Genomic DNA, 22,414 nt, shown 5'->3' with positions numbered 1-22,414 from the left:
CTCTAAAATTTTGTTTGGAAAATATAGTTATATTCAATTAAAATTGTGTTTTTTAAGTTAACATGTGATGATTTTCTTTCTTTTTAAATGAGTTAAACATTTTTAATTTTTTGGTTTTAATTTCTGATAAGCTAAATATTGTATGACACAGTCCATATAATAAACAAAAGCTTTCTGGGGTCCTCAATGTTTTTAAGAGTTTCCCTTGACCCTGAGACCAAAAAGTTTAAGAAGCACTATTTTAGGCATTTACTAATGTCACAGCAACACATATAGAGAAATTTACCTCATTTGCTTTAGGATTCGGAACATATGGCTCCAAAGGTTCTATTTCAACTTCAGCCTGAATCGGATGAAATACTTCATTGTTTGATGACTCATCTTCTTTGTCCTTTACAAAAAAAAGGAAAATATTTTAATTGCATGGAAAAGATAGGAACAACTGCATCATCCTAATACATAATTTAAAAGAATAATTTCCAAATATTAAAAATAATTGAAACCAGTACTTTCTAATAGTTTTTAGTTCTAATCCTTTTCAAAATCTCAGGAATGCTACAAATTGTCCATAGAATGCTGCAGATAGACATGCGTATTTGCATATATTTGCAAGAGGATCACTGACCTGCTAAAGCTCATCTAAGGGATTCAGGTGAAAAAGATCTGGTTATGATATACTCATAACCCCTTACTGTCACATTTAATAAACTGTTTTAACTCCAAAGTTTGGTCCTCCTGAGCAATGGAAGATCTCTAATACAGTGGTGAAAATATTTCTTCCTAATCAAGCTCTAGGAGTTGAGGAAACTTTTTTCCCTTTTTAAGTCAATCAATATTACCTCCTCAAAGAGTGTGATGAAAATATGTCTTTTCTTTTCCTATTGGTGAGAGGAAGCACCCACATATGTCTCTAAACTCTAATAAAATTTCAGGTATCACTCTCAACACTCCTATTTAACATAGTAATGGAAGTACTAAACAGAACAATCAGGCAAGAGAAAGAAATAAAAGGCATCCAGATTGCAAAAGCTGAAGTCAAACTGTCCCTATTTGCAGATGACATGATCCTATATAGAGAAAAACCTAAAGACTCTACAAGAAAACTCTGAGTTGATAAACAATTTAAGTAAAATTTCAGGATACAAAATCAAAATGCAAAAATCAATAGCATTTTTATCATACAACAAGGAACTAGCAGAAAAAGCAATCAAGAAAGCAAGCCCATTTAAAATAGCGACCAAAAAAATAAAATGCCTAGGAATAAATTTAACAAAGGAGGTGAAAGATCTCTACACTTGAACTACCAATCACTGTAGAAAGAAATTATAGAGGCCTGAACCCGCTGACTCCCAGGCCCTGAGGGAAGCAGCAGAACCAAACCCAGCAGGGCAGCAGGCCCAGGCGAGTCCCCTCCCCTGACCAGGCTGACCCACAAAACCCCAGGTGCCAACGGAGGCAGCAGCTCCGAACAGGCAGCCCCTGTGGAATCCAGGACAGACACTACGGTGGAACAGAGGACTGTGAAACCCTCTGCCACAATGACTAAACATCCATGGAGAGATAACAGAAATATGAAAAATCAAGAAAGTAGGACACCTCCAAAGGAATATTACAACTCTCAATTTCTAGATCCTATAAACAGGAAATCCTTGAAATGACTGACAACGAATTTTGAGCAACAATTCTAAGGAAACTAAATGAGATACAAGAAGATTCAGTTAGAGAGCACAACGAAATGTGAAAAAGTATACAGGACCTGAAAGAAGAAATGCACAAAGAAATCAGTGCCCTGAAAAAGAATGTAGAAGAGCTTGTGCAGCTAAATGAATCATTCAACAAAATAAAAAACACTACAGAGCATTTAACCAGCAGGCTAGAACAAGCAGAAGAGAGAATTTCTGACTTTGAAGATGGCCAATTCAGAATAACATAGGCAGAAAGAAAAAGAAAAAAGAATTTAAAAAATTGAAAATATTCTGAGAGATAACAGAAAACCTTAGGCGCTCAAGTATCTCAATCATGGGTATTCCAGAAGGGGAGGAAAAAGGAAATGGTACTGAAAACATATTCAATGAAATGACAGCAGAAAACTTCCCAGATATAGGAAAAGACACAAATCTTCAGATTCAGGAGGCTCAGAGATCCCCAAACATAGAGAAAGGTCTTCTCTAAGAAATGTTGGAGTCAAATTGACCAAACTCAAAGACAAAGAAAGAATCTTAAAAGCTGCATCAATCACTTGTAATGGAGCCCCTATCAGATTAACATCAGACTTTTCATCAGAAACCCTAAAAGCCAGAAGACAATGGGATGATATATTCAAAATACTAAAAGACAAAAGTTGTCAGCCAAGAATACTTTACCCAGAAAGGCTTTCTTCCAAAATGAAGGACAAATAGTATACTTCTTAGACAAACAAAAACTAAGGGAGTTCACTACCACACAACTAGACTTACAAGAAATTCTCAAGGGAGTACTAGGTCTTACCTGAAAGAAAAACCATCACTACCATGAATACTCAAGAAAGAGCAAATCCCACCAGTAAAATAAAAATACTAACAATATAGAGAGAACAAAAAGCTTATCTACCACCCCAAGAAACCAGGAAATACAGAAGACAAACAGTAAATCAGAAAGATATTTTAAAAATCCAAACAAAAATCAGTAAAATGTCAGGAGTAAATTAACACCTTTCAATAATAACTCCATGTAAAAAGATTAAATTCCCCACTCAAAAGACATGGACTGACTGACTGGATTTAAAAAGATGGACCCAACAATATGCTGCCTTTAAGAGACTCACCTCATCTGTTAAAGCATACATAGACTTAGAAAGCATACATACATAGAAATGAAAACAAGCTCCAGTAGCTATTCTTTTATCAGATAAGATAGACTTTAAACCAAAAACCATAAAAAGAGATAAAGGCCACTATATAATGATAAAAGGATCTATCCATCAAGAAGACATAACTATCATAAATAAACACATGACATTAGAGCACCCAGATTTATAAAGCAAACATTATTAGACCTAAAAAAAGAGATAGACACTAATACGATAACAGCAGGGGACCTGAACATCCCACTTTCAGCATTGAACAGATCATCTGGCAGAGTCAAGAGAGAAACACAAGATCTAAACAACACTTTAGACCAATTGGACTTGGCAGATATCTACAGAATATTTAATCCAACAACCTCAGAATATTCATTGTTCTCATCAGCACATGGAACATTCTCCAGGATAGACCATGTTAGGTCACAAATCAAATCTCAACTTTTTCAAAAAAATTGGAATTATTCCATGTATTTTTTCAGACCACAATGGATTAAAATTATTTATCAATAACAAATGAAACTCGAAACTATAGAAACTTGTGGAAATTAAACAACATCTTACTCAATGAGATATGGGTCCAAGAAGAAATTAAAGAGAAATTCAAAACATTTATTGAAACTAAAGAAAATAATGACACATCATATCAAAACCTGTGGGATACTGCAAAAGTAGTACTAAGGGGGAAATTTATTGCATTAAATGCTTACTTCAGAAGAATGAAAATATGGCAAGTAAACAACCTAACACTTCACCATAAAGAACTAGAAAAACAAAAACAATCCAAACCCAACGTTAGTAGATGGAAAGAAATAATTAAGATCAGAGCAGAACTAAATAAAATAGAAAACCAAAAAATGATAGAAAAGATCAATGAAATGAAAAGTTGGTTTTTTGAAAAGATAAATAAAATTGACAAACCATCAGCAAGGCTAACTAAAAAAAGAAAAGAGAAGACACAAATAACAAAAATTTGAAATGAAAAAGGTGATATTTCAACCAATACCTCAGAAATACACGCAATCATTAGAGACTACTATAAACAACTATATGCCAACAAATTTGAAAATCTGGAGGAAATGGTTAAATTTCTGGACACACAATAACGACCAAGACTGAGCAAAGAAGACATAGAAAACCTGAACAAACCAATAACAATCAAAGAGATCAAAGCTGTTATCAGCAGTCTCCTGACACAAAAAAGCCAAGGACAGGATGGCTTCACTGCAGAGCTCTACTAAACCTTCAAAGAAGAATTGATACCAATTGTCTATAAACTATTGCAAAAAATTGAAACAGAAACCATTCTCCCAAACTCATTCTACGATATCTCCCAAACATCAAAACCAGACAAAAATACAACAAAAAAAGAAAACTATTCATCCTTGATGAATATAGATGCAAAAATCCTCAATACTATCTAATAGAATACAGCAACACATACATAAAATTATACACCATGATCAAGTGGGATTCATCCCAGGGATGCAAGGTTGTTTCAACATATGCAAATCAATAAATGTGATTCAACTCATCTGTAACATCGAAGACAAAAACATGATCATCTCTACAAATGCTGAAAACTTATTTGACAAAATTCAATATTCATTCATGATAAAAACTCTATAAATTGGGTATAGAAGGAAAGTATTTCAACACAATTAAAGCCATATATGACAAGCCCCCTGCCAATATTATCCTGAATGGGAAAAAGTTGAAAGCTTTTCCCTTAAGAACAGGAACTAGACAAGGATGCCCACTCTCACCTCTCCTATGCAACATAGTGTTGGAAGTACTAGCCAGAGCAATCAGAGAAGAGAAGGAAATAAAGGGCATCCAGATTGGAAAAGACAAAGTCAAACTGTCCCTGTATGCAGATGAAATGATCCTACATATAGAACAGCCTAAAAACTCTACAAAAAAACCACATCATGTTGATAAAGGATCTCAAGGAAAGTTGCAGGATACAAAATCAATGCACAAAAATCAGTAGCATTTCTTCAGTCAAAAAAAGAACTAGCAGAAAAAGAAATCAAGAATGGTAGCCCATTTACAATAATCACCAAAAAAATAAAATACCTAGGAATAAAGTTAACCAAGGATGTGAAAAACCTCTGTGATGAGAATTACAAACCACTGTTGACATAAATTAAAGAGGGCACAAGAAGATGGAAAGATATCCCATTCTCTGGGACTGAAAGAATTAACATTGTGAAAATGTCCATACTACCCAAAGTGATCTACAGATTCAATGCAATCTCCATTAATATTCCAATGACATTTTTCTCAGAATTGGAAAAAACAATCCTAACACTTATAATAAATAACAAAAGACCACAAATATCCAAAGCAATCCTCAGCAAAAAAAAAAAAATATATATATATATATATATATAAAGCTGGAGGCATAAGACTACCTGACTTTAAATTATACTACAAAGGTGTAATAACCAAAACAGCATGGTACTGGCATAAAAATTGACACATGGACCAATGCAACAGAATAGATAATCCGGAAATCAACCCATACACCTACAGTCATCTGATCTTTGACAAAGTCACCAAGTTTACACACTGGGAAAGAGACTGCCTAATCAGGAAATGGTGCTGGGAAAACTGGATATTCATAAGTAGGAGAATGAGACTAGTCCCACATCTCTCACCATATACCAAAATCAACTCAAAATGTATTTAAGAAATAAATATACACCCTGAAACAATTAAAACTCCTTAATAAAAACATAGAGGAAATACTCCAGGAAGTAGAACTGGTCACAGAGTTCATGAATATGACCTCAAAAGCACAGGCAACCAACGAAAAATAAACAAATGGGATTAGATCAAACTGAAAAGGTTCTGCACAGCAACAACAAACAAACAAACAAAAATTTCCAAAATATACATCTGACAAAGGATTAATATCCGGAATATACAAGGAACTCAAACAACTTAGTAAAAAAACACGTAAACCAATTAAAAAATAGGCAAAGTAGCTGAATAGCCAATTTTCAAAGGAAGATATATGAATGGCCAACAGACACATGAAAAAAAGATCAACTTCTGTTAGCATTCAGGAAATTCAAATCATAACCACTTTGAGATAACACCTCACTCCATTTAGGATGGCTAATTGCCAAAAGACTTAGAAAGGTAAATGCTGGTGAGGTTGCAGAGAAAAAGGAACCCTCCTTCACTGTTGGTGGGACTGCAAAATGGTGCAGCCTTTATGGAAAATGGTATGGAGGTTCCTCAAACAAATTCAAATAGATCTACCATATGATCATCTATTCCACTGCTGGATATATACTTAGAAGAATGGAAATTATCATGTGAAAGGGATACCTGTGTTCCCATGTTTATTGCAGCACTATTCAAAATAGCCAAGAGTTGGAACCAGCCTAAACACCTATCATCAGATGAGTGGATAAGGAAAGTGTTATATACCTCAATGGAATACTACACTAGTATGAAAAAATAAAATACTACTATTCACAGCAACATTGATGGACTTAGATAAAACTATATTAAGTGAAATAAGCCAGGCACAGAAAGAGAAATGTGACATGTTCTTACTTGTCAGAGTAAAAAATAAATAAATAATTAAATATACAAACAAATAAATGGGGGGGGGGAGAATAAACAGCAATCACAATTCCTTGAACTTGTTAAGACAAGTGAACAGATATGATGTAGATGAGGGAGGGGTTAGAGGGAGGGGGAAGGGAGGCATTGTTAAAGGGACATGATAATCAACTGCACTGCATATTGAAAAAGTAAAATAAAATAAAAATGAAAGAAATTATAGAGGACAAAAAACAATGGAAAGATATTCCATGATCTTGGATTGGAAGAATTAATATTGTGAAAATGCCCTTAATACCCAAAGCGATCTACAGATTTAGTGCAATGCCCATCAAAATACCTATGACATTCTTTCCAGAAATAGAAAAACATAATCGTAACATTCATAACGAACAGCTAAAGATCCCAAATAGTCAAAGCAATCTTGAACAAAAAAACAAAAATAAAAGTGAAGCCAGAGGCATAACACCACCTGACTTAAAATTATACTACAAAGCTACAGTAACCAAAACAGCATGGTACTGGCATAAAAAAACAGACACTTGGACCAATCGAATAATGAATCCAGAAATTAACCCACAACATACAGCCAACTCATCTTCAACAAAGGCAGCAAGAATGTACATTTGGGAAAAGACTGCCTCTTCAATAAATGGTGCTGGAAAAACTGGACATCCATAAATAGAAGAATGAAACTAGACCTGTACCTCTCGCCATATACCAAAATCCATTCAGAATAGATTAAAGACTTAAACATTAGAAAACTATAAAGCATCTGAAACTTAAAAGTCCTAAAAGAAAACATAGGGGAAATACTTCAGGAAGTATGAGTGGGCAAAAACTTTATGAGTATGACCCCAAAAGCACAGGCAACAAAAGGAAAAATACACAAGCGAGATTATATCAAACTCAAAAGCTTCTGCACAGCAAAAGAAACAATTAACAGAGTGAAAAGACTACCTACTGACTGGGAGAAAATATTTGCAAATTATGCATCTGTTAAAGGCTTAATACTCAGAATATACAAGGAACTCAAACAATAGTAAAAAACCAATAACCTGATTAAAAAATGGGCAAAGGAGCTGAACGGGCATTTCATTTAGGAAGTTATACAAATGGCCAAGGGACACATCAAAAAATACTCAACATCACTCAGCATCAGGGAAATGCAAATCAAAAACACTGAGATATCAACTTACATTGTAAGACTGGCTATTTTCAAAAAGACAGAGAAAAACAAATGCTAGTGAGGATGTCGAGAAAGGGGAACCCTCTTACACTGTTGGTGGGACTGTAAGTTGGTGCAACAATTATGGAAAATGGTATGGAGATTCCTCAAACAACTACAGATAGAACTGCCATAAGATCCAGCAATCCCATTGTATATACCCTAAAAAATGGAAATCATCATGTCAAAAGAATACCTTCACACCCCCATTTTTATCATAGGTCTATTTATAATAGTCAAGAGTTGGAGTCAACCTAAATGGTCAACGTTAGATGACTAGATAAGGAAAATGTGGTGTACATATATACACAAGAGAATACTACTCCGCCATAAAAAAGAATGAAATTGTGCCATCTGCAGCACCATGGATGAGCTTGGAGAAAATAATGTTATGTGAAATAAGCCAGGCACAGAAGGCAAAATACCACATGTCTGAACTCTAAGTGGGAGATAAAAATAAACAAATAAAAATTTAAAAAGAAAGATACAACAATCACAATAATACGTTGAACTTTCAGAAGGCGGGAAAAGAAGTGAAGTTACCAGAGGAGGGGTAGGGGAGGGGGAGGGGGGAAGGTAGGGGGTGTGAGGGAGGAACTGGTGAAGAGACACAAAAAATGATTACACTGGTCAATATTGAACTTTAAAATAAAGCATTTATAAAAAATGTAAATATAATTTCAGATATTTCAAAAGACTTGGACTATAGTCTCAATAATTTTCTTTTACTTTATGCTTTCTTTAAGGACCACACATAAAGACATGAATGCCCATACAAGAGCTTATGGTCCTGAGACTGGTAACTAGTATTTACAGACTTTTTTATTCTATATTAGAATGGCTTCCCACATATATACTTAAAACAATGAATGACGGTAAATATTTGCCACGTTGGTAATACTATGAGTCTTTCAGAGATAAATAATTGTCTTTTTCATAAATGCAAAACCCATTAAATCTAATTGGTTACTAGAGTTCATTAAGAGTAGTTTTTACCATTTTAGATGCCTTAATTTCTGCCAAATATTATAATTTTAGAGTCATACATCCCCTTCTCCACCTGGTTTCTTTCTTTTTATATCTCCCTCTTTGTCTGCAAGCTGTCCATTTCCCCATTTGGATATTTCTTCTCTTGCTGCTTTTACCTTTGTTCATGTTAAATGTATCAGGGAATTAGCATTTGTTCAATTGGCTCAATGTGCACGAACAAAAGAATTTCTTATCAAGATATTCAGACATGGTTCATTTGTAATTACTATAGCAATTATTATTAGGTAAATGGGTGTGGATAACAGGGTTTAATTTAGGATCATCCCAATGATTCCTTTTACATAAATGAATGCTTTATGTATGCTGTTAGAAAACAACTGTTCTCCTAATCTTGTCTAACTTCATTAATTTGTTTATCAAGCCCAGAAACTCTTCATTATCTGATTAGATTTGCCAAATAAATTCTACAATTCCAGTCATATTATATCCACTTGTATTAGAGGATTTTGAAAAAGTGGTGTTTTATTGTTTGTTATACATAAAATAGAGATTAATATATTATATTCCACATTTCGAAGGGCACAGGGACCTATTTGTAACCTGTTTCATGTACTGTGCAGACACGTCACTGATTAATTATGTAAAATCAGTGGCAAATTACTTAGACAAGTCATAAATATGGTAAGTGTATATGGAATGTTTTGGAAACTGCCTTTCCTTCTCATTTTAACATCCTAAAGTATAAAAATGAATGTAATTCACTCAAATAATACAGTTCAGCATTCTGTGTGAAGAAAGAGCAAATTAACTTAGAAGTTAGGGAAACAAAACCAAATTTGTCTTTGTTTTTGTTTTTAATAAGTTATCTTTGACATTTTAAATTACAAAAGTTATTTTTAAAAGATTCAAAATAGTAATTTAAAATGTGCAAAATGTGCAGATGGTGTCCTTTTATTGGTTAAGGAAATAATAAGTAGCAAATGAATAATTAAAGCTGTATTTTCATATAGATACATTAAGCAATTACTTGCATCATTCAAGCAAAATTTAGTCACAAATATCAAGAAATTTCAGGATAATTTTTTGAAGCACAAAACATATAGTAAATCTGAAGAAAACAAGGATATATATTTTATTTGATTTTACAGAGGAAAAACAACTAGCACATTTTCTCTGCATTTTTGACTCAGTAAAGATATCAAAAACTCTTACATTTTCAATTTGTCTCAATTCCTCCTCATGCTGATTAAAGATATCCTCCCATCTGCATTGGCGCCTTCGCCTGTGGGCTTCTAGATCTGAGAAGTCCAGCTCTTCAGGTCTCCGTGATGACTTTGCCCTAAATTTCTTTGGTGACAGTCTTTTTGCTAGTGCCTGCCTTAGACTAGAAACTTTTGATTTTTTCTTCTGTGCCTGTTCTGGTTGAGAGTAAAACACGTTTGTCGACAGGTTTTCCATCAGGGTTTGCAGTGGACCAAGTGGCTTTGAGTTATGGAAGTTCGGTGCTCTAAGCAAGTCTCTTGATAATCCCTCTATCAGTGCTTGAACTGAGCCAACTGCCTGTGGGGGCTCTAGGGCCCAGGCCTGTGCCTGAGGTGACCCTTCTGTTTGCCCCTTTATGGGAACGAGCACCTGAGTATCCAAATGTAGTGGCAACAGCACATGGTGGTTCTGTGACAGTAGGGGCAGGAACACCTGGGCATGCACTCGTAAGGACTCAGGTTCCTCCGCCTCTGTCTCTTCTTCTGCAGGCTCAACAGCCTGTTCCTGTACCTCTGGTTGTTCAGGTGCCTGGTTCTGTTCCAGCTGCTGTTCAGGTACCTGGTTCAGCCTCTGCTGTTGTTCAGGTGCCTGGCCCTGCCTTTGGTGTTGTTCGGGTATCTGATCTTGCCCCTGAAATTCCTCTGGCACCTGGTCTAGATCTTGTGTCTGTTCTGAGGCCTGGTCCTGGTCCTGCTGCCCTTTGGATACCTGGGCCTGTACATGTAGAGGTCTAGGTGCCTTAGCCTGAGCCTGTAGTGGCATGAGCACTCGGGCTGCCCTCCGTAGTCGTGGAGGTGCCCTAATCTGCATCTGTAGAGGCCTAGAAGCCTTAGCCTTAACCCGAGCGTGTAGTGGCATGAAAACCTGAGCTGCCCCTTGTAGTCGTCGAGGTGCCCGAGCTTGCCCTTGTAGAGGCCTAGGTGCATTGTCCTGAGCCTTTAGTGGCATGAACACCCTGGCTGCTCCCTGTAGTTGATGAAGTGCCTGGACATGTGGCTCTTCTTGATCAGGTAACCACCTTGGCTGAGAAGGTTCTCCATGCAGGACTCTAAGTGGTCTGCATCTGCTGCTGGTTGGCAATCTCAGAAGCTCATGAGTGCAAGAGGGTCCTCTGAAATAAAAATATAAGTTATTGCCATACAATTAAAATTTTCAGTGGAATAGAGCCATTCAGTGGAATTGTTTTTATTTTAAAAGATGGACATTTCTTCAACAAACATATTTTCAGTAAATCTTCCTGGAACGATTCCTGTAATGTCTAAAATATCCCAGAGGTAACATTGTATTACCAATATATTCAATTATTAATGGAGTCTGATACTACTTGATCATTCTATTGACAGATAGTAAGGAGTCTTTGGGTAGTAATAAAAAATTCTCCTCAATATTTCTACTCAATACCTCTTGAAAACAGTCTGTGATTTGTTGTATCAGAAAGGCTTGTTTTTTTGAGTCAAAAGTAACAGTACAGAATCAATTGCCTCAGGTTAATTACTATCATCAAATTATACATGCAATTTGTCTAACGCACCTGAATCTTCTCATGGTGTACTGTTCCTTAATAGCTTCTTCTCTTTCAAAGATCAGAGGTATCCCTTTTTATGAAAGAGAAAAAATAATGCATAAAGTCAGCAGAGATGCATGTAATTCACCTCAGTCACTTTGTACCCCCTAATGCTCAGGATGTGGAGTGAATTCGGAAGGGCAAGAATAAGGTAGCTCTACAAACACTCTTCGTTGGTGACATAGACAATATTCTAGTTCCTAGGACTACTTTTGCAGCACAATACAGCTATTGCATGCAGATGAATTTCTCTGGGCATAGGAAAGAAAATTTAACAACCTGATTTTTGCAATTCTACAGAGAAAGAAGAGAATAGGACAAAGGGAGAATGGACAAGAAAAACTCTAGATGGTTGCTGAGCATGGCTTAGAGATGTGGGCTCTACATGTAAGAACTTTATGGCTTGGGACTGATGTTTGGTCTTTTCAATAAGGTAAAATCTTCATTCTGGGTTTTATACTTAACACACTGAAAATGTTCAGCTTCTTTCTTGCCAGCTGTGTTGTTACTATCGAAATATAGAAGCTTACAAACGAAAGAGATTCTTTTAAATTTCTTATATTAAAATGTTTCAGGCAATTATATTTTATATCTTCAATGTAACCTCCTTATAAATGGGACTTTTCCTGCAGGTAACATTCTGTAAACCTTGTAACTCTGGAAATTAGCAAATTATCCAGCAGATGTGTAGCTTTCCTGCACCCATTTGAGACTAGCTGGCCTCTGTGACACTGGTCCAAGGACTTCATCACCATAGGCAAATAAATTAATTCCTGCTGCTCCTGACTTCCAAACTGGATACATATATTTATGCAGAGGGAACAAGCTTCATTGCAATTAATGCTGAAGCTAATCTGAGGTTGCCTGTTATCTTTTTTAGGCACTCCATTGTTACTCTCAACCATGCCTATGGTCCCCGAAATTATATGTGGAATATACCACATAACCTATAAGTTAAATTCTCAAGTAGTTTCCTCTGGATTTGGTGAAAATCTATCCTGCCATTTTTGGCATTAATAGGAAGAAGCTTACTTTTATTTTTATAAATTTATTCCCTTAATTACATCATATAATGGAGATTACTACACAAAATTAGATTTATATGGTACACAAACATTATTTCAAATTTAGTAATCATTAAATGATTAATTACAAATCCATTTATCTCTGTAGAGTCAATTAAAATATCAACTGAAAAATAACAGTAAGATACAGATTTTGTTACCTTTTCATTTACTTTATTTCGTTAGATAGGAGTTTACTTAAAATTGGCACATCACAAAATTCTATTTGAGGCTTTCAGGGTCTCTGTAAATATGAATACTTTCCAGGTGTAACTAGCAATGATGAGAAACCTTATATATATAGGTGCTCAGAAAGAGGAAATGAATTGAATAAGAGCACATAGCATATTATTGGAAAAACTAAATACTGAAGACCTTAGAATTTTTACTTTTAACCTAATTCTTAATTTTTTTTCTGAAAACGATAAAAGAATAAACTCTGCTCTCATTTGAATATTCATTCCAGTACAATGAAACTTCACAGATTTTACCTTTTTTCTGTCTTTTTTTAATGATTCCAGTAAGATGCTTTGTTAACGACTCAACAACATGTCGTTCATTTTTTATATCCAGAACAAATGGGTGATGAAGCATGTTTGCAGAAGTAGGACGAAATAAAAAATTTTTTATCATGCATTTTTCCATGAAATTGTGGAACTTGCGGGACCTAAATGAAATGTGTCAAAGAGATAAAAGTATTCTTAGGCCCACCACACCTAGTCCCACCCCCACCCACATGCCACTTTGAAGGTCATATTTTTGGAAAGAATTGCCTCTAGCTATAACTGCCTTGTCAATTGGCAAACATCCTGCAGCTTGACAACATACATTATACAGTGAGGCCATCTAAACCTCAGAAAAAGAAGCCACAGTCAACAGCATTTTCTACCCAAATAATACTAGAAACTTCAATGAATTCAGCTGTATGTATGGAATAAGTAAAAACTCAAGTGGTGATATGGCAATTAAATGGTTAATGTGATATATGTAGTCCATGAGACTAGATTGGTCAGTCCACAACAGTCATACTCTGAAGCCTGAACGTGTCACTTGACAACATGCAGTTTTAGCTACTGAGGAATGAATGTAATGACCCAAAAAGAGGGTGTTAATGGCACCAGGACTAACTAATCTTATAAAATAGCCCATGAATACAGCTGCAGCCACAAAGCTTGAATCTGTGGAAAGGGTTACATTGAATCACGAGGAAGAATGTCAGCAATCAAATCATAGTCACCACTTATACTAGGGCAAACAATAAATACTAAGAATATGCAAGAGTTTAAGGTACTAGATCAACAAGCTTCAGAGAGAAGGATTCCCAAGTTTAGCTGGCCTGTAGCACCCTGGGAGAACAAATCCTCTACTTTAGGTCTGTGGATGTTTGGTTTAATGGGCCAACCAAAAGGGGTGTCTATCATAATCAATGAGTGCCTATCTAGTCAGTGAGAAACTTCACAAATAGTTGCCACTGCTCCATCCCATGACTGAGGAAATAACTGAATATGCCCATTAGTGGCAGGACAGTAATATCATCATAATATACTATGGAGGATATCACTTATTTTTAGTTGGCTAGTAGTTCTTAATGAAAATTGGTCATTCAGACCTCCCAATTAAGATAATGGATTTTAGGAAATATTGTCCAACAAAAATGGTTGAAGCAGGACTGACCAAAAGAATTAAAACTTCTTTGCTACATTAAAAATGTCAAGTCAGTGAATTAAGGGGATTAAGACATTCATCTTTACCATCCGCTGGATTTGACTGTGGGAGCAGATTCCCGCAAAATAACGAAGAGGGCTTCCAGGGGCTGAAGATTACACAGAGCTGCAAATGGAAATAGATAAGTTTAGAAAGAATGAGAAGGGTAACTACAGAGTACACTCCTCATTCCAGTGGGGATTCTCAGTGTTCTTTCATATATCATGTTGAGTAGACACATGCTGAGATGAACAGATATAAAATAATCTAGTTAAGAAAAAACTCATTTTAACACAAACATTGCATTATGTAAGATTCTAAAGTTTTACCATAACTGAGTATGACAAATCAATAATAAATCCAACTAGAAAAAAATTTTGAAATGTATGGTTGATAATTTATATCTATAAAAGTTAACCAAAGGTGGAGATAAGCACTTTTCTGTTACCATATTTCAGGTACTTACCATTGTAAAATTGGAATATTTAATTATAGACTGAGAAAGTTAACTTGATTAGTAGATAAGCACAAAAATATATTTAAAAAAGCAATGGTTTAGTGGTCTAGAAAGCTGAGAAGAATCTGTTTTGGAAGCTGAGAGTCCTAGCAAAAGAGGCAAATATAGTGCAACTAACTATTAAGAACAGACCTTCTAAAGATCATCTAGTTCTAATCCTAGCTCTGCCTTTTTGACTTTGGGAAAATTACACTACTTAACCTATCTGTGCACCTCAGTTTCTTTCCCTGAAAAACAGGAAATGTAGCAGGAATCCCTTCAAAGAGTTGCTGTAAGGATTAAATAGCAACTTGGAAGTAAAAGTGTCTGGTATGTAGTAGGCACTTAATAAATAAACATTAGTTACTGATATTATAATAAAGATTTTTTAAACTATATTGCACTTCAAGTCTGTGCCAAATTACTGAACCTTCATTGTGTTTTTTCATACACACAGGCATACAAAGAAAAGCCTATTCCAAAATGTGCTATATAAATTAATTACCTCATCAGTTTGGGAATTCTAGGTTTTTGTGTAAGCGTTTAAATATGTGTCTCACTTCACATATTTCTTCTTGTGTTTTGAATAAAGAAAACTGGCAGTGTAAAAAGTCCCCAATGGAGAGCAATAGTGTAAATTTCACCTAACACTACAAGCATGTCAGTTTTGTGAGGGCAGTTTGATATTAATGACTCTTCCAAAATGCATCCCCAGAAAACCTACAGTGCCAGACTGGTCTCTCACAGTAGTAGAAAAAACTTCCCAGTGTGATTTTATTAGAGTGATACAAAAGCAATTTTTCAAAGGCCAAGATTTGTTCTCAATTACATGAGTATAAATTAGTAGAAGGTGTATGTTTACAACTGAAGGTAGAATTAGCTCCAAGCTCAATAGATCAGGGTCATATTTACTCCCATACTGTTTCCAATCAGTCATCAGGTTCTGTTCTTTAAGCATATTGTAAGTGAGTTCATACAATGTTAAGCAGTTGTCATTTATTAACATCTAAGCATCATTTAGTCAACTGACAACATCTTCAGGGGCCTAGAGTTAGGACACAGACTAGACAAGTTTTTATCAAGGGAAAGGAAGAGTTCACAAAGGAATGGTGCATAGGATGGGTGCAGAGCTATGTCAATAGCAGCTGAGGATGGTTTCCTATATGGTCTAATTTTAGGAATGTCACAGTAAATGCCCTCTCCAACCCATATCTCATAACACTGCCTAAATGCTCACCCTTAGATGATCATTCCTTTGAAATAGCAAACCTCCTTTAAAAAAACATATCTCTTGAGGGGTTGGACACTTATTAAACTGTGCTTAGTCTGAATTAGGTTAAATAATGTGGTTTATTCCTGACACATGTTGAGATCTGAAAGAATCTTCTTAATACTAAAGAAATGAGCCTCTTCATGGGACGGGCAAATCTGAATCATGACACGTTCAGGTAAAGATTGACATGGGGTGTGAGGAAGGGACACCACAAGGAACAAAAGTAGGACTATAAACAAGCATCATTGACAATATTAAAAGTAATCTGCAACATCAAAGAGAAAGCCAAAATAGGAAAATATATAGTCCAGATTAAGGTAAGGGCTGGTGTAGACCCTTGACAAGGAAGTGGAGTCAGAGTAAATTATTGACCCTATCCTGCTTCTCCTCTAGGAAAATATTCATTTTTCTATAAAGAATGGAGAGGCTAAGAACCACATCTATTTAATATTATTTGGCCTATGATATTCTGATGTTTGAATGACTACTAGCAATGTTCTGGACTTGATTTAAAGGTCTCCACATTGTTTTAATTCCTAACTGGAACCTAAGGACTAAAGGAGGTCCTGGTGTGCAAAGGTCCAGTTCTTTTCTCAGAACCCTTATAGCAACCTTTCAGAGAGAAGTTAATCTTCCTCTCTTTTGACTTCTCTGGGAGAAATTCACCAAAAAAAGACCAAAGGAAGATAATTTTGTTATCTGGATCTCAGAGGATATTATCAGGTAAGTGTCACTTTGGAAGGCCATCACCCCTGAGATGGTAGTTATTATAACCGAGAGGATTTCTGCAGTTAAAATGATGACAATCATTTCAATGAAAAGTTAATACTCCAGGCAATAAAGGAGGCTGATGAAAAAGAAATGTTCTAGTAAGGTAGCTGTCTAGAGTTGCTCATGACCAAAGTTGTACCATTTCAATTACTTCTGCAGGCTGGCTGGCCCTATTTTCTCTCCTTCTGAGTTCAGAATCTCCTGGTCTTCACTTGTCTTTTGCAAGAAGGTTGTCATTTGCGTACTCTGTGCCAAATCCCTTCTCTGCACTCCTCCTATGAGTATGATCATCAGCCCTTTTTTCGCCTTTTAGAATTAAAAAAAAAAGTGAAACAAAAAAATGGTGAACCAAGAAGTACAAAGCTGCAAAGTGTAGAGTGCTTGTTTTTTTTTTTTTAAAGACATGGTGAGAAGCACCCAGGAAAAATGGCAAATGATACTACTTGATGCAGTCATGCATCCTAACCAAAACCATGCATCAATGCTAATGTGAGATAGCATACTATGTACTTAAAGCGAGAGAGAAGGAGGGAGGAGCGAGGACAAGGAGGAGAAGGAGGGAGGACGAGGAAGAGGAAGAGGAGGAGGAACAGCAGCAACATACTCTAATCATGTTTCCCAAGCAGAAATACTCAGTGATGATGAGGAGTAATTCACATCTCCCCAGTCTCGTTTCCATTTTATATATGTGGTATGCATATGTAATTTTTTACATCTTAGTTTTTTCCATCATCAATTTTTTATTCACCTGACTTAGGCACTCTGTAGTTTTTTGGACACTAGGATAGAGGCAGCAGCAACCTGATCTCTACATCTGTCTTAGCTTTATCTTAGCCCCTCTTTGATATTCCAAGAGACACCAGAAATTCTCAACAATTATGATACTACTACTTCTACTCCTTGAAATTTCTCCCATTGGCCTTGAAACACAGTGCTAAGATAGACCAAGTTTATAAAACTTGGTGGGTGCATATTGTATAGATAGAGCGTACAGGAACATTCAAACCTATGTGGTCTGCTCAGAGAGGGGAAAGCAAAGCAATTCCTTCCCACTCACTGCCAGAGGTATTTCTTTCACCTGGCATTCAAAAACACCAAGAATGGAGCCCGGCCGAGTATGCACCGATCAGAGTGGCACACCACCAGAGAGGCCCAAGATCCGCAGAGACCATGCACCACATGGTGCCAATGCGTGACCCAGCCGATAGGCCTTCCTGCTGCTGGACTCCACCCCCAGCCCAGCCAAGTGCATGCCGACCAGAGAAGTGTCTCCCTGGAGAGGCCTAAGACCCGAGGCAACCATGCACCTGAGGTGCCAGCGGGTGACCGAGGAGACACTGAGGCAGGTGTGCCAAATTGGCATCCCCAGCAGCATTCTAGCCAGACAACAGTGTCAAACCAGTGGGCCATGAAATCCCTTGCCACAATGACTAAACATCAAAGGAAAGATAACAGAAATATGAAAAATCAAGAAAGTACACTACAAAAGGGTAATAACTCTCAAGCTCTAGATCCTATAGAACAAGTAGCCCTTGAAATGTCTGACAAGGAATATCAAGAGATAATTCTAAGGAAAAAAAATGAAATACAAGAAAACTCAGCTAGACAACATGAAATGAGAAAAAGTATACAGGACCTGAAAGAAAAAATGTACAAGTAAATCAATGCCCTTAAAAAGAATGTAGCAGAGCTGGCCGAGCTAAAGAAATCATTCAGTGAAATAAAAAACACAACAGAAATTTAATCATCAGGCTTGCAGAAGCAGAAGAGAGAACTTCTGACTTGAAGATGGGGTGATCGAAATAACACAGGCAGACAACATAAAAGAAAAAAGAATTAAAAACATTGAAGAAAATCTAAGAGAGATATCAGACAACTTTATGCGCACAAATATCTGAGTCATGGGTATTCTGGAAGGGGAGAAAAAAGGAGATTGCATTGAAAACATATTTAACAAAATAGTGGCAGAAAACTACCCAGGTATATGAAAAGACACAGATCTTCAGATTCAGGAAGCTCAAAGACCCCAACTGTATTCAACCCAAAAAGGTCTTCTCACAGACATGTTATAGTCAAATTGGCAAAACTAAAAGACACAGAGAGAATCTTAAAAGGTGCAAGAAAGAAGCATCAAATCACCTATAAGGGAGCCCCAATCAGACTAACATCAGACTTTTCATCACAAGCCCTAAAAGCCAGAAAGGAATGGGGTGATACATTCAAAATACTAAAAGACAGAGATTGCCAGCCAAGAATACTGTACCCTGCAAGGCTATCCTTCAAAAATGAAGGGCAAATAGTATATTTCTCAGAAAAACAAAAACTGCGGGAGTTCACTACCACATGACTACTCTTACAAGAAATTCTCAAGGGAGTACCTGGTTTGGTACCTGAAAATTAACTACCACTGCCATAAAAATTCCCCCCCAAAAATCAAAACCCACTAGTAAAATAAAAATGCCAACAATGAAGAAAAAAAAAGTTTATCTACAACCCAAGGGACCAACAAATACAGAAGACAAACAGTAAATCAGAAAGAAAGAAACAAAAGACATTTAAGACATCCAAACAAAAATCAATATAATGCTAGGAGTAAATCAACACTTTTCAATAACAACTCTTAATGCAAAAGGATTAAATTCCCCAATCAAAATACACAGACTGGCTGACTGGATTAAAAAGGAGGATCCAACTATATGCTGCCTTCAAGAGACCCACCTCACCTATAATGACTTTCATAGACTAAGAGTGAAAGTATGGAAAAAGACTTACCATGCAAACAGAAATGGAAAAAGAGCTGGAGTAGCCATTCTTATATCTGACAAAATAGACATTAAACTAAAAACCATAAAAAGAGATAATGAGGGCCACTACATTATGATAAAAGGACTGATCCATCAAGAAGACATAACAATCATAAATATATACACACCCAAAGTTGGAGCAGCCAGATTTATAAAGCAAACTCTATTAGACCTAAAGAAGGAAAAAGACACTAATACCATAATAGCAGGGGACCTGAACACCCCACTTTCAATATTGGACAGATCATCTAGGCAAAGAATCAGAAGAGAAACCTAAGAGATAAACAAACCTCTAGACCAATTGGACTTGGCAGATATCTACAGAACATTTCATCCAACAACCTCAGAATATTCATTCTTCTCATCAGCACATGGATCATTCTCGAGGATAGATCACAAGTTATGTCACTAATCAAGTCTCAAAAAATTCAAAAAAATTGGAATTATCCCATGTATTTCTTCAAACTTCAATGGATTAAAATTAGAAATCAATAACAAACGAAATTCTGGAAACTATACAAACACGTGGAAATTAAACAGCATTCTACTTAATGACATATGGGTCTAAGAAGAAATCAAACAAAATCAAAGAATTTATTGAAACTAATGAAAATAATGATACATCATACCAAATCCTGTGGGATACTGCAAAAGCAGTACTTAGGGGAAAATTTATCACATATATGCTTACTTCAGAAGAATGGAAAGATGGCAAGTGAACAACCAAATACTTTACCTTAAAGAACTAGAAAAACAGGAACAATCCAAACCCAAAGTTAGCAGATGGAAAGAAATCATTAAGTTCAGAGAAGAACTTAATGAAATTGAAACCCAAAAAACGATACAAAAGATCAATGAATCAAAAAGTTGGTGTTCTTAAAAGATAAATAATATTGACAAACCATTTGCATGGGTAACTAAAAAAAAGAAGAGAGAAGACTGAAATAACAAAATTTAAAAATGAAAAAGGTGATATTACAACTGATACCTCTGAAATACAAGGAATCATTAGAGACTACTATAAACAATTATATGCCAACAATTTGAAAATCTGGAGGAAATGGATAAATTTCTAGACACAGAAACTACCAAAACTGAGCCAAGAGGATATAGAAAATATGAACAGACCAATAACAATAGAAGAGATTGAAGCTGTTATCAGAATGCTCCCAACAAAGAAAAGCTCAGGACCAGATGGATTCACAGCAGAATTCTGCCAAACATTCAAAGGGGAACTGACACCAATTCTCTACAAACTATTCCAAAAGATTGAAATAGAGGCAATTCTCCCAAACTCATTCTATGAAGCAAACATCACCCTGATACCAAAATCAGGTAAAGATACAACTAAAATACAAAACTACAGGCCAATATCCTTGATGAACATAGACACAAAAATCCTCAATAAAATACTAGCTAACAGAATAGAGCAACACATACACAAAATGATACACCATGATAAAGTGGGATTTATCCCAGGAATGCAAGGTTGGTTCAACATCTGCAAATCAATAAATGTGATACACCATATCCATAAAGTGAAACACAAGGACTATACAATCATCTCTTTAGATGCTGAAAAAGCATTTGATACAATTCAACAGTCATTCATTATAAAGACTCTCTACAAGTAAGGTATAGATGGAAAGTATCGGAACATAAATAAAGCCATATATGATAAACCCACTGTCAATATCATCTTGAATGCAGAAAAGCTGAAAGCTTTTCCTTTAAGAACAGGAACTGGAGTAGGATACCCACTCTCACCACTCCTATGCAACATAGTATTGGAAGTACTTGCCAGAGCAATCAGAGAAGAGAAGGAAATAAAGGGCATCCGGATTGGAAAAGATGAAGTCAAACTGTCCCTGTTTGCAGATGATACGATCCTACATATCAAACAGCCTAAAGCCTCTACCAAAAAACTCTTGGAGTTGATAAGCGATTTCAAGGAAAGTTGCAGGGTACAAAATCAACACACAAAAATCAGTAGCATTTCTACAGTCCAAAAAAGAACTAGCAGAAAAAGAAATCAAGAATGGTAGCCCATTTACAATAGTCACCAAAAAATAAAATACCTAGGAATAAAGTTAACCAAGGATGTGAAAAACCTCTATAATTAGAACTACAAACCACTGCTGAGAGAAATTAAAAAGGACACAAGAAGATGGAAAGATACCCCATGATCTTGGATTGGAAGAATCAACATTGTGAAAATGTCCATACTACCCAAAGTGATATACAAATTCAATGCAATCCCCATCAAAATTTCAATGACCTTTTTATCAGAAATGGAAAAACCTATCCAGACATTTATATGGAATAATAAAAGAGCATGCATAGCCAAAGCAATGCTGAGCAAAACAAATAAAGCTGGAGGCATAACACTACCTGACTTTATACTACAAAGCTATAATAACCAAAACAGCATGGCACTGGCATAAAAACAGACACACTGATCACTGGAATAGAACAGAGAATCCTGAAATCAACTTACACACCTACAGCCATCTGATCTTTGACAAAGGCACCAAGCCTATACACTGGGGAAGAGACTGCCTCTTCAGCAAATGGTGCTGGATAACTGGATATCCATATGCAGGAGAATGAAACTAGACCCATACCTCTCACCATATACTAAAATCAACTCAAAATGGATTAAAGAATTAAATACACACCCTGAAACAATAAAACTTCTTAAAGAAAACATAGGAGAAACACTTCAGGAAGTAGGACTGGGCACAGATTTCATGAATATGACCCCAAAAGCACGGGCAACCAAAGGAAAAATAAACAAACGGGATTATATCAAACTAAAAAGCTTCTGCACAGCAAA

At 35.9% G+C, this 22,414-nt stretch overlaps 1 protein-coding gene across 1 annotated transcript in view; it reads right to left on the bottom strand.

The window, feature by feature from the left end:
* Positions 1–22,414, bottom strand: part of NRK (Nik related kinase) — a 135,537-nt gene that overhangs the window by 34,700 nt on the left and 78,423 nt on the right. The window contains exons 10-14 of the mRNA XM_063084051.1: positions 14,282–14,360; positions 13,022–13,197; positions 11,434–11,497; positions 9,852–11,013; positions 287–391 (exon numbers count right to left, since the gene is read on the bottom strand). Of these exons, the coding sequence (XP_062940121.1) occupies positions 287–391; positions 9,852–11,013; positions 11,434–11,497; positions 13,022–13,197; positions 14,282–14,360 (1,586 nt within the window). The remainder of the gene's footprint in view (positions 1–286; positions 392–9,851; positions 11,014–11,433; positions 11,498–13,021; positions 13,198–14,281; positions 14,361–22,414) is intronic.

Source organism: Cynocephalus volans, chromosome X (genome assembly GCF_027409185.1).
Source record: "Cynocephalus volans isolate mCynVol1 chromosome X, mCynVol1.pri, whole genome shotgun sequence".
Lineage (NCBI taxonomy): Eukaryota > Metazoa > Chordata > Mammalia > Dermoptera > Cynocephalidae > Cynocephalus > Cynocephalus volans.
Note: the sequence above shows the minus strand (reverse complement) of the source record. Positions and strands in the feature narration are given on the sequence as shown.